The sequence below is a fragment of the Anabrus simplex genome, chromosome 11 (genome assembly GCF_040414725.1).
Source record: "Anabrus simplex isolate iqAnaSimp1 chromosome 11, ASM4041472v1, whole genome shotgun sequence".
NCBI classification, from domain to species: domain Eukaryota; kingdom Metazoa; phylum Arthropoda; class Insecta; order Orthoptera; family Tettigoniidae; genus Anabrus; species Anabrus simplex.
This window is the reverse complement of record NC_090275.1, coordinates 111061247-111075279: the sequence shown is the minus strand read 5'-3', so window position 1 is coordinate 111075279 and position 14033 is coordinate 111061247. Positions and strand designations below refer to the sequence as shown.

The 14033-nt window shown below is 42.4% G+C and overlaps 1 protein-coding gene across 1 annotated transcript in view; it reads right to left on the bottom strand.

Moving 5' to 3' along the window:
* Nucleotides 1–1638: 1638 nt before the first annotated feature.
* LOC137502681 (uncharacterized PE-PGRS family protein PE_PGRS54-like) overlaps nt 1639–14033 on the bottom strand; it is a 119623-nt gene continuing 107228 nt past the window's right edge. The window contains exon 16 of the mRNA XM_068229622.1: nt 1639–5513. Within this exon, the coding sequence (XP_068085723.1) occupies nt 1639–5513 (3875 nt within the window). The remainder of the gene's footprint in view (nt 5514–14033) is intronic.

Genomic DNA, 14033 nt, shown 5'->3' with positions numbered 1-14033 from the left:
TGCTCTTGAAAAATCGGTAGCCTTCGGATTCAAAATTCTCTTCATCTGGGTACCTTGTTTCCTGTAGGGCCATTATGAATATCTGATTTTCGTGAAGAGCTTTGGTGAGGTTTTCAGCTTGCCAGTTTGTGTAAGTGAATTTATGTTGAAAGTTGCTAGAAAGGTTTTAGATTTTGGCCTGAGTTTTTGACTCTTCGGGGTACACCGAGACGCTCCGACTCGTCTCTTGCATGATGTCGAGTCTCCCCCAGAATCCGAACGAGACTCGTGCGCCGTGGCGTTCACGACGAGGGATTTGTCCGAAGATTTACCCCCTGGGGTATGTTTCTTGAAATGTTGTGCCATCATGCTTTTTGACTTGACTTTGCTTTGGACGGGTACCCATCCTTTTACAACTAGGGTTGTTAGCCCTAGAGGTTGCCTCAAGATGTTTTCTGGCTTCTGGTCATTTACCAGTATTCGCCGTAACCCTGGCAAGGGACCAGTTTTTTTCACTCTTATTATATATATATATATATATATATATATATATATATATATATATATATTCTGTTGTAAAAAACATTATGGAACATGTAAATAAAAAATCATACATTTAAGGGCTAAGTCAATACAGACCTAAGACAGTTGACCATTATGGTTAAAGTAATTAATATCAGAATTTGTTAATGTCTTGTATGAGTGCTGAGTGCATGTGCCAGTGTAAGTGTTAGTAGGACTATGGTCACAAACATCTGCACGGAGAAATATAATGAAGAGGAACAATTTGGATCTAGAACTCCACTGGAAATGCTGGGGAAGAAGTGACAAGCTAAGAAGAGAGTTATTGCCATAAACTCATTTCCTTTAATCACTCGTTACTTTCACAACCATTCCTAACTCTATTTCTTTATAACCTACACCTGTTATAGAAAGCATGCAAGTGGATGGCGTTTTCCTCTTTATTGAGACAGGCTCATCAAAATCATCTTTCGTAACTCTTGTTGTGATCTGATGATGATGGTATTGGGTTTGCAAGGTGAGGATGTCTTTCATTTCCATAATCCATTCATTTGCCTATACCTTCAATCCTCGAAGGGCAGGATCCCTTCCTTTTCACTCCCCCATGTAGTTGTACCATGTTAACCCTTACCAATCTAAGGTCTCTAAACTTGGCGACCATGTAGTCCCAGGTGAGTCTTATATTTCCTCCCCATACCTTTCTTGTCCATCCTGGCCGATGCTCCTGATCAACACTTGTTTCATGAGCCCAAGCTATCTTTCCTTCTGACACTCTTCGTGGCCGTTTTCTTTCTTTTGCCTTTACCTTCACTCTTTGAAGGGTCTGTTCTCTTCCATTTCACCCTTGATTAGTGTTAAGAGAACATGATTTTCCAGTTGTACAATAACCAACAACACAACCACCGCTAAAACAACCACCATATATTTCTTACAGTATACACTATAATACCTGGGCAGTACTGAAATTCAAAGACCTTTTATCACTACTTTATTCAACAAGATTTCAATACAATCCAATTACACAACAAAGTAAAAAATAATGATCACATATTCAATAAAATATTTATGAAAAGTCAACTAAACGTTATCTGATGAACCACTAGAGTAGCTGATAAATAAAATTGACTAGTAAAATACCTAGCCAGAAAAGATATTCCGCAAGCATGTTATCGGCCTCAAAGGGTTACATCTCAATCTTGAGCCTCTTCCAGGGGATTCTGTTGTCCCATCAGATGATGTTTCTGATGTTCCAGCAGAGTTCGCTCCCATTCTTTGTCCTGCCACTTGAGTATTTGTATCTGGAGAAGATTGTGTTTGTGACCCATTATCACCACTACCTGAATTACCACTGTTGACTGGATCTTCTGAAGATACACCATCATTACTATTTCTAATAGAAAGAGTATCATCACTGCCCAGATTGGAAGAATCATTACTGTCTGAACTCGAAATGTTATCCCCAGAATCTGTTTGCCCTTCACCAAGAGCCGATGTGTCATCTCCTGAGATAGGTCCTTCAGCAGCATCTGTGTCATCATCTCCTGAGGTAGATTCTTCACCAATAGCTGGTGTGTCATCTGCTGAGGCAGGTCCTTCACCAGGAGCAGCTGTGTCATCTCCAGAGCCTGCTTCTTCACTGGGAGCAGTAGTGTCATCTCCAGAACCAGGTTCTTCACCAGCAGCAGTTGTGTCATCTCCAGAACCTGGTTCTTCACCAGGAGCAGCTGTGTTATCTCCAGAACCTGCTTCTTCACCAGCAGCAGTTGTGTCATCTCCAGAACCTGGTTCTTCACCAGGAGGAGCTGTGTCATCTCCGGAACCTGCTTCTTCACCAGCAGCAGTTGTGTCATCTCCAGAACCTGCCTCTTCATCAGCAGCAGTTGTGTCATCTCCAGAACCTGCTTCTTCACCAGCAGCAGTTCTGTCATCTCCAGAACCTGCTTCTTCACCAGCAGCGGTTGTGTCATCTCCAGAACCTGCTTCTTCACCAGGAGCAGTTGTATCATCTCCAGAACCTGGTTCTTCACCAGGAGCAATTGTATCATCTCCAGAAACTGGTTCGTCACCAGCAGCAGTTGTGTCATCTCCAGAACCTGGTTCTTCACCAGGAGGAGCTGTGTCATCTCCAGAACCTGCTTCTTCACCAGTAGCAGTTGTATCATCTCCAGAACCTGCTTCTTCATCAGCAGCAGTTGTGTCATCTCCAGAACCTGCTTCTTCACCGGCCGCAGTTGTGTCATCGCCAGAATCTGGTTCTTCACCAGGAGCAGTTGTATCATCTCCAGAACCTGGTTCTTCACCAGGAGCAATTGTATCATCTCCAGAAACTGGTTCGTCACCAGCAGCAGTTGTGTCATCTCCAGAACCTGGTTCTTCACCAGGAGGAGCTGTGTCATCTCCAGAACCTGCTTCTTCACCAGCAGCAGTAGTGTCATCTCCAGAACCTGCTTCTTCATCAGCAGCAGTTGTGTCATCTCCAGAACCTGCTTCTTCACCGGCCGCAGTTGTGTCATCGCCAGAATCTGGTTCTTCACCAGGAGCAGTTGTATCATCTCCAGAACCTGGTTCTTCACCAGGAGCAATTGTATCATCTCCAGAAACTGGTTCGTCACCAGCAGCAGTTGTGTCATCTCCAGAACCTGGTTCTTCACCAGGAGGAGCTGTGTCATCTCCGGAACCTGCTTCTTCACCAGCAGCAGTTGTGTCATCTCCAGAACCTGCCTCTTCATCAGCAGCAGTTGTGTCATCTCCAGAACCTGCTTCTTCACCGGCCGCAGTTGTGTCATCGCCAGAATCTGGTTCTTCACCAGGAGCAGTTGTATCATCTCCAGAACCTGGTTCTTCACCAGCAACAGTGGTGTCATCTCCAGAACCTGGTTCTTCACCCGGAGCAGCTGCGTCATCTCCAGAACCTGGTTCATCACCAGCAGCAGTTGTGTCATCCCCAGAAACTGGTTCTTCAGCAGGAGGATCTGTGTCATCTCCAGAACCTGCTTCTTCACCAGCAGCAGTTGTCTCATCTCCAGAACCTGCTTCTTCACCAGGAGCAATTGTGTCATCGCCAGAATCTGGTTCTTCACCGGCCGCAGTTGTGTCATCTCCAGAACCTGCCTCTTCATCAGCAGCAGTTGTGTCATCTCCAGAACCTGCCTCTTCACCGGCCGCAGTTGTGTCATCGCCAGAATCTGGTTCTTCACCAGCAGCAGTTGTGTCATCTCCAGAACCTGCTTCTTCACCGGCCGCAGTTGTGTCATCGCCAGAATCTGGTTCTTCACCAGGAGCAGTTGTATCATCTCCAGAACCTGGTTCTTCACCAGCAACAGTTGTGTCACCTCCAGAACTTGGTTCTTCACCAGGAGCAGCTGTGTCATCTCCAGAGCCTGTTTCTTCACTGAGAGCAGTTGTGTCATCTCCAAAACCTGGTTCTTCACCAGCAGCAGTTGTGTCATCTCCAGAACCTGCTTCTTCACGAGGAGCAGCTGTGTCATCTTCAGAACCTGCTTCTTCACTGGGAGCAGTTGTGCCATCTCCAGAACCAGGTTCTTCACCAGCAGCAGTTGTGTCATCCCCAGAAGCTGGTTCTTCAGCAGGAGGATCTGTGTCATCTCCAGAACCTGCTTCTTCACCAGCAGCAGTTGTCTCATCTCCAGAACCTGCTTCTTCACCAGGAGCAATTGTGTCATCTCCAGAACTTGGTTCTTCACCAGGAGGAGCTGTGTCATCTCCAGAACCTGCTTCTTCACCAGCAGCAGTTGTGTCATCTTCAGAACCTGGTTCTTCACCAGGAGCAGTTGTGTCATCTTCAGAACCTGGTTCTTCACCAGGAGCAGTTGTGTCATCTTCAGAACCTGGTTCTTCACCAGGAGCAGTTGTATCATCACCAGAACCTGGTTCTTCACCAGGAGCAGTTGTATCATCTCCAGAACCTGGTTCTTCACCAGCAACAGTTGTGCCATCTCCAGAACCTGGTTCTTCACCCAGAGGAGCCATGTCATCTCCAGAACCTGCTTCTTCACCAGCAGCAGTTGTGTCATCTCCAGAACCTGATACTTCACCAGGAGGGGCTGTCTCATCTCCAGAAGCTGCTTCTTCACCAGCAGCAGTTGTGTCATCTCCAGAACCTGCTTCTTCACCAGCAGCAGTTGTATCATCTCCAGAACCTGGTTCTTCACCGGGAGCAGCTGTGTCATCTTCAGAACCTGGTTCTTCACCAGCAGCAGTTGTGTCATCTCCAGGACCTGGTTCCCCACCAGCAGCAGTTGTGTCATCTCCAGAACCTGTTCCTTCACCAGCAGCAGTTGTGTCATCTCCAGAATCTGGTTCTTCACCAGGAGCAGCTGTGCCATCTCCAGAACCTGGTTCTTCACCTGCAGCAGTTGTGTCATCTCCAGAACCTGGTTTTTCACCAGAAACAGCTGTGTCATCTCCTGAACCTGTGTCTTCACCAGCAGCAGTTGTGTCATCTCCAGAATCTGGTTCTTTACCAGGAGCAGCTGTGTCATCTCCAGATGCTGGTTCTTCCCCAGGAGCAGCTGTATCATCTCCTGAACCTGTTTCTTCACCAGCAGCAGTTGTGTCATCTCCAGAATCGGGTTCTTCACCAGGAGCAGCTGTGTCATCTCCAGAATCTTGTTCTTCACCATCAGCTGGTGTGTTATCTCTTAAGGCAGGTTCTTCACCGGGGGCTGGTGTGTTATCTCCTAAGGCAGGTTCTTCACCAGGGGCTGGTGTGTCATCTCCTAAGTCAGGCTCTTCCCCAGGGGCTGGTGTATCATCTCCTGAAACAGGTTCTTCACCAGGGGCTGTTGTGTCATCTCCTAAGGCAGGTTCTTCACCAGGGGCTGGTGTGTCATCTCCTAAGGCAGGTTCTTCACCAGGGGCTGGTGTGTCATCTCCTAAGGCAGGTTCTTCACCAGGAGTAGTCGCCATGTCAGCTCCAGAATCGGGTCCTTCAGAACCTTGAGAACCTCTGTTGAATGGTGAAGGCAGCCGTTGAGCAATATTTGCAATTCCTGGAACCAAATATATATTTCCGATAAACATTTAAAAATGTCTATTGTATTGAATTGGTGGGGCAGTGGGTAGCAGGCAAGGAAATACATGGGTTGGTTTGAAATCTCTGTCATGCTATCCAGATGTTGGATATTGTGTAATATTCAACTCTTTCTCAAAATTATAATTCAGATGCCCAATAAAGTCATATTTCATTAATTCGCACATAAGGGAAAATGATTTTTTTGTAAAAGGGTAGCCGAACATATTAAAAATTGGGTCACTTTCTCGGTCTATCTGCTTAGAAATATACTTTTATTATTTGATCTAGCTTCACATTTAGAGGGGAAAATTTAGATCAGAGAAGATAGAGATTTAGTTTTCCTGGCTGTAGTATTAATTGTAAGTTAAAGTATATTCAGTGGGTATTTACAAACTTTGCTATAGCTGTGAGTGCAACAACAACCCATGAAATACATCCCAGATTTTTTACAGAACTGAGGATTTTATTACACCAAACAAAATGAGTAGAAAATATATACATCATCTGGCTATTTCTTATTTACTTATGAGTTTCTTTCCACTATCATAGTTATAAAAATGAAAACTGTAATATTCAAATGATTTTAAAATATGGAATACGTGGTGTTCGTCAAGATTAGCTGAAACTGCAACTTACTGAAATTAAAATGTAGTATACTTTTCTTATTATTTAGCTTCCGTTTAGGATATGAAAAATAAACCTTGAAATATTTTAGCTTTCCATTTCCCATAAATTGTCATTGTTTGAGACGTAATCATGGTTTGCGAAGATCTTTGTGAAATGTAAAATGTCAACACGTTATTTATCTGACATGACAAAGACCTAAAAGATTCTCATGTCTATTAGAAAGCACCAATCTAAGGGCCAACGACCTTGATGTTAGGCCCTTTTAAACAACAAGCATCAACGTCAATATAAATTTATCATTGTCACATGCTAGAAAGTGTATCAGGCCTAAGATTGTTCCCTGAGTCACTTCTGTGGCTAAAATTTCAGGCTGTCTTTACTGCCTACGTTGGGTTCCATCCTACCATGCCCAACGAGTTTCTGCAGCAAATCATCACAGGGGATGAAACATGCGTCCACCACTTCACCTCCAAAACAAAGAGAACATTGATGGAATGGGTGCACACCACATCACCATCACGGAAGAAAGCCAAGGTCCAATCTCCAGCAGGAAAGGTAATAGCAACAGAGTTATTTGACATGGAGGGTGTGGTGCACCTGGAATTTATGCTAAAAGGCACGACAATCAACTCGTCTTTGTTTTGTCAAATGGTGAACTGGTTGCGTATTGCAATTAAAGAAAATCGGTACGGTAGGGAAAATTGAGTGGCGGTTTGATTTTGTTGCACGACAATGCAACACCTCACATGGCCTACCAAACATCCAAACTGTTGCAGCGATTCAAGTGGGAGGTATACCAACATCCTCCATACAGTCCAGACTTAGCGCTATGCGATTATCATGTGTTCAGTAATCTGAAAAAGGATGACAATTACAAAACGTTGAGGAGGTAAAAGCAGCTGTCCCCAGCGCTGCAGGTGATTTCCACGCTAGTTGGTTGACTGTTCCGAGAAATGTTTACAGTCTCTTGGGGACTGTTGTCGTAGCCGTGTTGCCTATGTATAGTTGGTCTCATAAATGGCCAAACTATGAAGTGTAGCTTACTTTTTGATTTGCCCTCATAATTTGGGCAAGATGTTTATTTGTTACGTCATTTTCAAGTGCAAGTTTTTATTAGTTGCATTATTTTACTCCGAATACAAACTTCACCTCTCTGACAATTTTGGCTTATTTTTTCGTTAAGATGAAGAGACGCAGGCTGATTATTCATCTGTAATGTGAAAAGAAAGTATTGTAGATGGTGGTGCAAGGAGTGCAAGCCAATGTTTTCAGCGCTACTGTACCAAAACAAACTGTTCTTAAATAGGTAAACTTTGTGTTTCAAATATACTTGTAGCTACAGTAAATGATTCATTTTATTGTTTGAGCAGGCTTATTGGTAAAACTTGAATGTGGAAGTTTTTCTCGTACAATTTTTTTTGTGTTTTTTAAATAGTTTAGATATGTACTTCCTAATTAACATCTTCGTTTTGGATGGCTGACACCTTCATATGGTACAAAAATCAGGTGTGTACTATGTTTTGCTGTTGTGTCATAATGTTTCAAAGTTCATAAGAAAGAACTATTCCACTGCCAGGGTCCATGCTGAAATATGGTAGTGTTGAAAATGTTAATTAGTATCACTGCAAACAGGCTAATTCAAAGTACAAACTTTGAAAGATATAGGCCTACTGTAATTGAATTCTGTCATCCCAGCTAAATATTCATCTATTGTTGTATTTGTGCCTATAGAATAACATTATTTCAGTTTCTCTATCAACATATGAACACCATGAACCCAGACTTCATTGACAAACTTTCGGAGGTGGTTGAGTGATACCTTCTGAGTATATTGGTATCGGGGATCCGTGCTCTCCCGTGGCTCATTACACAGTAATTGCATTTTGTTTGGTTTATTGCCTCAGTTTGCTTTGTGCCTGTTTTGCACTGAAAATAATAAATGCTAGTTCTCAACAAACGCCAGGGTGTCAGAATTTTGTCCCACAGGAGTTCTTTAATCTGCCATAAGGTAACAATGCCATGGTCTGGGTGGTTGACATTTTGAACAATACCAGTAAGTGAAGAGTTCTGTATTTGTTATGTACTGTACTGTACAGTACGCTGACAGAGCAGATTGAGCACACTGTGACAAAAGTGTACGTGTTTCATCTGAGAGTTGTTACATTACTCAGTGTTTGTGTTGCACGTTTTGGTTATTGCATATTACAGGCTTTGTATTACTCCGTGTTTGTGCTGTATGGTTTGTTTATTGCATATTACTGGCTTTGTGTTACTCAGTGTCTGTGTTGCACGTTTTGGTTATTACATATTACAGGCTTTGTATTACTCTGTGTTTGTGCTGTATGGTTTGTTTATTGCATATTAGAGGCTTTGCATTACCCTGTGTTTTGTGTTGCACGTTTTGGTTATTGCATATTACACGCTTTGCATTACTCTGTGTTTTGTGTTGTACATTTTGGTTATTGCATACTACTGACATTGCATTACTCTGTGTTTTGTGTTGTACGTTTTGGTTATTGCATATTACAGCTTTGCACTACCCTGTGTTTTGTGTTGCATATTTTGGTTAATGCATATTACAGTTTTGCACTACCCTGTGTTTTGTGTTGTACATATTGGTTTTTGCGTATTACTGACATAGCATTACTCGCAATATCAATCAATAGTGATCTGCATTTAGGGCAGTCGCCTAGGTGGTAGATTCCATATCTGTTGTTTTCCTAGCCTTTTCTTAAATGATTTCAATGACATTGGAAATTTATTGAACATCTCCCTTGGTAAGTTATTCCAATCCCTAACTCCCTTTCCTATAAATGAATATTTGCCCCAATTTGTCCTCTTGTGATCTTTCCTACTTTTAAAGACGCCACTCAAACTTATTCGTCTACTAATGTCATTCCACGCCAATTCTCCGCTGACAGCTCGGAACATACCACTCAACAACAATAAAGGTGTTTTAATTTATTCCACCTATTCAGTACTTTTGTTTTCACTTATAGTGTTACATAAATAGACTCTCAGTTAAATGGGACACGTTTCGCCCTCAATTAAGGGCATCTTACTGAATGCTGGCTTTTTGCACACCCTCTGGTTATTCGAAACTACCTGAGAATGTAATATGTAACAATAGGATCACCCCCATCCGAGAGATGAATCACCATCAACATCTTGTACCCGCAATCATTCTCGCTACTTCGAGAGATAGCGGGTTCGAACTCCTACTGTCGGAAGCCGTAAAAATAGCAAATGCTAGGCGATGGACCTGCACGATCGTCATAACGTGTAATTACATGATCTAGCCGGATGCCCTTCCTGACGGCATAAGTTGCCAGGATTTGAATCGCGGTATCCATCATTGTGTCCGACTTGCGTGTATGCAAGCTCACGCGTATTTTTTTCTGAGATATCATGCTACTTCCGTTCGCCAGCTATAGCGGAAACTCGCAGTACTGCGTCTATTTCGTCTTACAACTTGGAGGAGACAACATGTGTACATATAATCTATGATTTTTTTACCCCCCTATTTTTTAACATGTAAGTATGTAGTATCTCGCAACATTCTTATCCGTGTGTGTGTGTGTGTGTGTGTGTGTGTGTTTCGAGAAAAAAAGAATAACGTATCGTAATGTATTTGCAGTGTGACCGAGCGAGTTGGCTATGCAGTGTGCTTTCTTGATTCTCGCATGACATATATCAGTGTATTGCAATTACTAAGCGTCTTAGCAGTGCGGTGAACGAGTTAGCTACGCGGTATAGATTTTTTATTTTCCTACTAAGCAAACCATTTGAAGTGTTGTTGAGTTAGCTATGCGATATGTGCACAGTGTGTTTTTGATTTTCATACTAAGCAAATCATTAAAGTTGTATCGTTTACTAAGTGAGATAGCTACGCGATATGTGCACAGTGTGTTTTTGATTTTTTACACTAGGTAAATCATTGAAGTTGTACTTTTGCTCTGAACACATCAAACAATGTTCTAATCACATGTTGTATCGAGTACAGTGTTCGATTCTAGTCTTGCTATGTTTCAATCTAATGTTCTCAGAACAAAGGTATCCCCTAACATGTTGTATCGGATCACATGTTAAGGTTAACGACATCGAGTGTAGTGTTCGATTCTAGTCTTGTTATGTTTCAATCTAATTTTCTTAGAACAAAGGTATCCCCTGACATGTTGTATCGAGTACAGTGTTCGGCTCTACTTGTTTAGTGATCTGAACACATCAATCAATGTTCTGATCACATGTTGTATCGAGTGCAGTGTTCGATTCTAGTCTTGTTATGTTTCTTGTTATCTTGTTATGTGTCTTGTTATCCCCTGACGTGTTGTATTGAGTACAGTGTTCAATTCTAGTTGTTTAGTGATCTGAACACATCAGACAATGTTCTAATCACATGTTGAAGTTAACAACATGGAGAACAGTGTTCGATTCTAGTTGTTTAGTGATCTGAACACATCAATCAATGTTCTGAATCACATGTTAAGGTTAACGACATCGAGTGCAGTGTTCGATTCTAGTCTTGTTATGTTTCAATTTGATCTTCTTAGAACAAAGTTATCCCCTGACGTATTGTATTGAGTACAGTGTTCAATTCTAGTCTTGTTATGTTTCAATCTGATTTCTTAGAACAAAGGTATCCCCTAACATGTTGTATTAAGTACAACGTTCGATTCTACTTATGTAGTGTTCTGAACACACCAAACAATGTTTTAATCACATGTTGAAGTTAACGACATCGAGTACAGTGTTCGATTCAAGTCTTGTTATATTTCAATCTGATCTTCTTAGAACAAAGGTATCCCCTGACATGTTGTATCGGGTACAGTGTTCGGTTCTAATTGTTTAGTGATCTGAACACATCAATTAATGTTCTGATCACATGTTGAGGTTAACAACATCGAGTGCAGTGTTCGATTCTAGTCTTGTTATGTTTCAATTTGATCTTCTTAGAACAAAGTTAACCCCTGACGTGTTGCATTGAGTACAGTGTTCAATTCTAGTCTTGATCACTTATTTAGTGATCTGAACACATCAGACAATATTCTAATCACATGTCGAAATTAACAACATCGAGGACAGTGTTCGATTCTAGTTGTTTAGTGATCTGAACACATCAATCAATGTTCTGAATCACTTATGTAGTGTTCTGATCACATGTTAAGGTTAAAGACATCAAGTGCAGTGTTCAATTCCAGTCTTGTTATGTTTCAATCTGATCTTCTTAGAACAAAGGTATCCCCTAACATGTTGTATTAAGTACAGCGTTCGATTCTAGTCTTGATCACTTATGTAGTGTTCTGAACACACCAGACAATGTTTTAATCACATGTTGAAGTTAACGACATCGATTTTAGTCTTGTTATGTTTCTTTCGTAATCCGCAAGTCTAAACATGCATAATAATGTTATCGCTGCACACTCTTGCCTTCGCGATGCGTGTTCGATAAAGCTATGCCTTGACAGAGGAGGATGAGGAGGTGGAGGTGGTAGGGGAGGAGGAGGAAGAGCAGGAGGTAGAGGAGGTGTCGTATAGTCTCCTTCAAGATAGTAGATGAGAGGTTAGGTTAGCGAATGCACTAATGTTTAATGATGATAGCTAACGGAATTTCAAATTATCCGTCACCACAATTCAAAGGGATAGCAGCACGGTGCTCTGTTGATTAAAGATGGCATCTAGATAGAATTTCAAATTGCCGCCACCACATGTTAAATGTATGTAGCTAGAGATAGCAGCACGATGCTCTGTTGAATAAAGATGGCGGATGATAGCTAACGGAAGATTTTTTCAAATTATCCGCCACCACATGTTAAATGTATGTAGCTAAAGATAGCAGTACGATGCTTTGTTGATTAAAGAAGGCAGATGACAGTAGACGGAATTACCCGCAAGATACCAGCACGGTTCTCTCATGATTAAAGATGGCGGATGTCAGCTGTCAAAAAAGCATGTAGATTTTAAATTTCCCACAACCGCCACCACGATAAGGTTTAGTACTGTAAAGATAGCAGCACTGAGGTAAGCGATGCAAGATGGCAGGTAACAGCTGACGGAATTTTTCAAATTATCCACTACCACATGTTAAATGTATGTACCTAAAGAGTGCGGCACGATGCTTTGTTGAATAAAGATGACAACTTGTCAAATAGAATTTTTCAAATTGTCCGCCACCGCATTTCAAAGGTATGTAGCTAAAGAGGGCAGCACGGTGCTCAAAGATAGCTGCTGTCAAATAGCATGTTTCAAATTGTCCGCCTCAAAGGTAAGTGGCTAAAGAGGGCAGCACTAAGGTTAGCGATGCAAGATGGTGGATGACAGCTGTTACGTAGAAACTGCCCGCAACGTAGCAGCACGGTGCTCTGTAGATTAAAGATGGCAGCTTGTCAAATAGAATTTTTTTAATTGCCCGCCTCAACGGTAATTAGCTAAAGAGGGCAGCACGATGCTCTGTTGATTAAGGATGGCGGATAACAGCTGTCAAAAAAAGCAAGTAGATTTGTTTCCAAACAAAAGCACGTGGACTTTACCGTCACCTCATTTCAAAGGTAAGTAGCTAAAGAGTGCAGCACGGTGCTCTCTTGATTAAAGATGGCGGATGACAGCTGTCAAAACAAAGCACGTGGATTTGTTTTCAAACAAGAGCACGTGGAATATGCCACCACCACATAGAGGGCAGCACGGTGCTCTCTAGATTAAAGATGGCGGACGACAGCTTGGCGGATGACAGCTGTCAGAAATGCACATAGGTTTGCAAAGCACGTGGAATTTGCCGCCACCACATTTCAAAGGTATCTAGCTAAAGAGTGCAGCACGGTGATCAAAGATGCCTGCTGTCAAAAAGCATTTTTCAAATTATCCACCACCACATTTCAAAGGTAAGTACCTAAAGAGGGCAGCATTGTGCTCTATGGTTTAAATATGGCGGATGGCAGCTGTCAAAAAAGCACGTGGATTTGTTTATCTCGCGCTAGTGAGGTTAAGTTGGTAGCACGAACTTTTAGGCCCGCCAAGATGGCAGCACTGCCGATGACAGGTAACGAATTTGCAGCTACTGCGATAAAGAGGGCAGCACGGTGCTCTGTAGTTTAAAGATGGCGGATGACAGCTGTCAAAAAAGCACGTGGCTGTCAAAAAGCACGTGGCTTTGTTTACAAATTCAAATCTCGCGCTAGTTAGGTTAAGTTGGTACCACTGAGGTTTATGCCCGTCAAGATGGCAGTACTGAGGTTAGCGATGCGTTGTTGTCTGTCAAAAAGCACGTGGCTGTCAAAAAACACGTGGATTTGTTTACAAATTCAAATCTCGCGCTAGTTAGGTTAAGTTGGTACCACTGAGGTTTAGGCCCGTGAAGATGGCATCAGTGAGGTTAGGGATGCGTTGTTGTCGATGACAGCTGTCAAAAAGCACGTGGCTTTGTTTACAAATTCAAATCTCGCGCCAAAATTCAAATTCGCCGCCAAAATTCAAATTTCCCGCGGGAGGATGAGGAGGAGGAGGCCGCCGAACTGTCCTATTATACTACTCGTGTTCGACTGAGTGGAGGGTAGATCACGTGACAAGCCAGTGTTTCCAAGCGAGCCACGCGCCTGACGACCTGTGCTGTGAGCAGGCAAGCTTCTAGAAACAGTCACGACTAATTACAAGAGACCCCGTGAACCAATGATCGTCTCTAAAAAGCACACACCTCCCAAGCGAAGACTATAAAACATCATGTTCGCAGTAAATCATTCTCTGCTGCTCTGCTTTGTTCTACTCTGCTCTTCGCTGCTCTCGCTGCTCTCTGCTCTAATCAACTCTGGTCAACGCTACTTTTTCATCGGAACCACGTGGGAGGAAAATTTTGCCATGCAAGCAGATTTCCGCTCTGCTA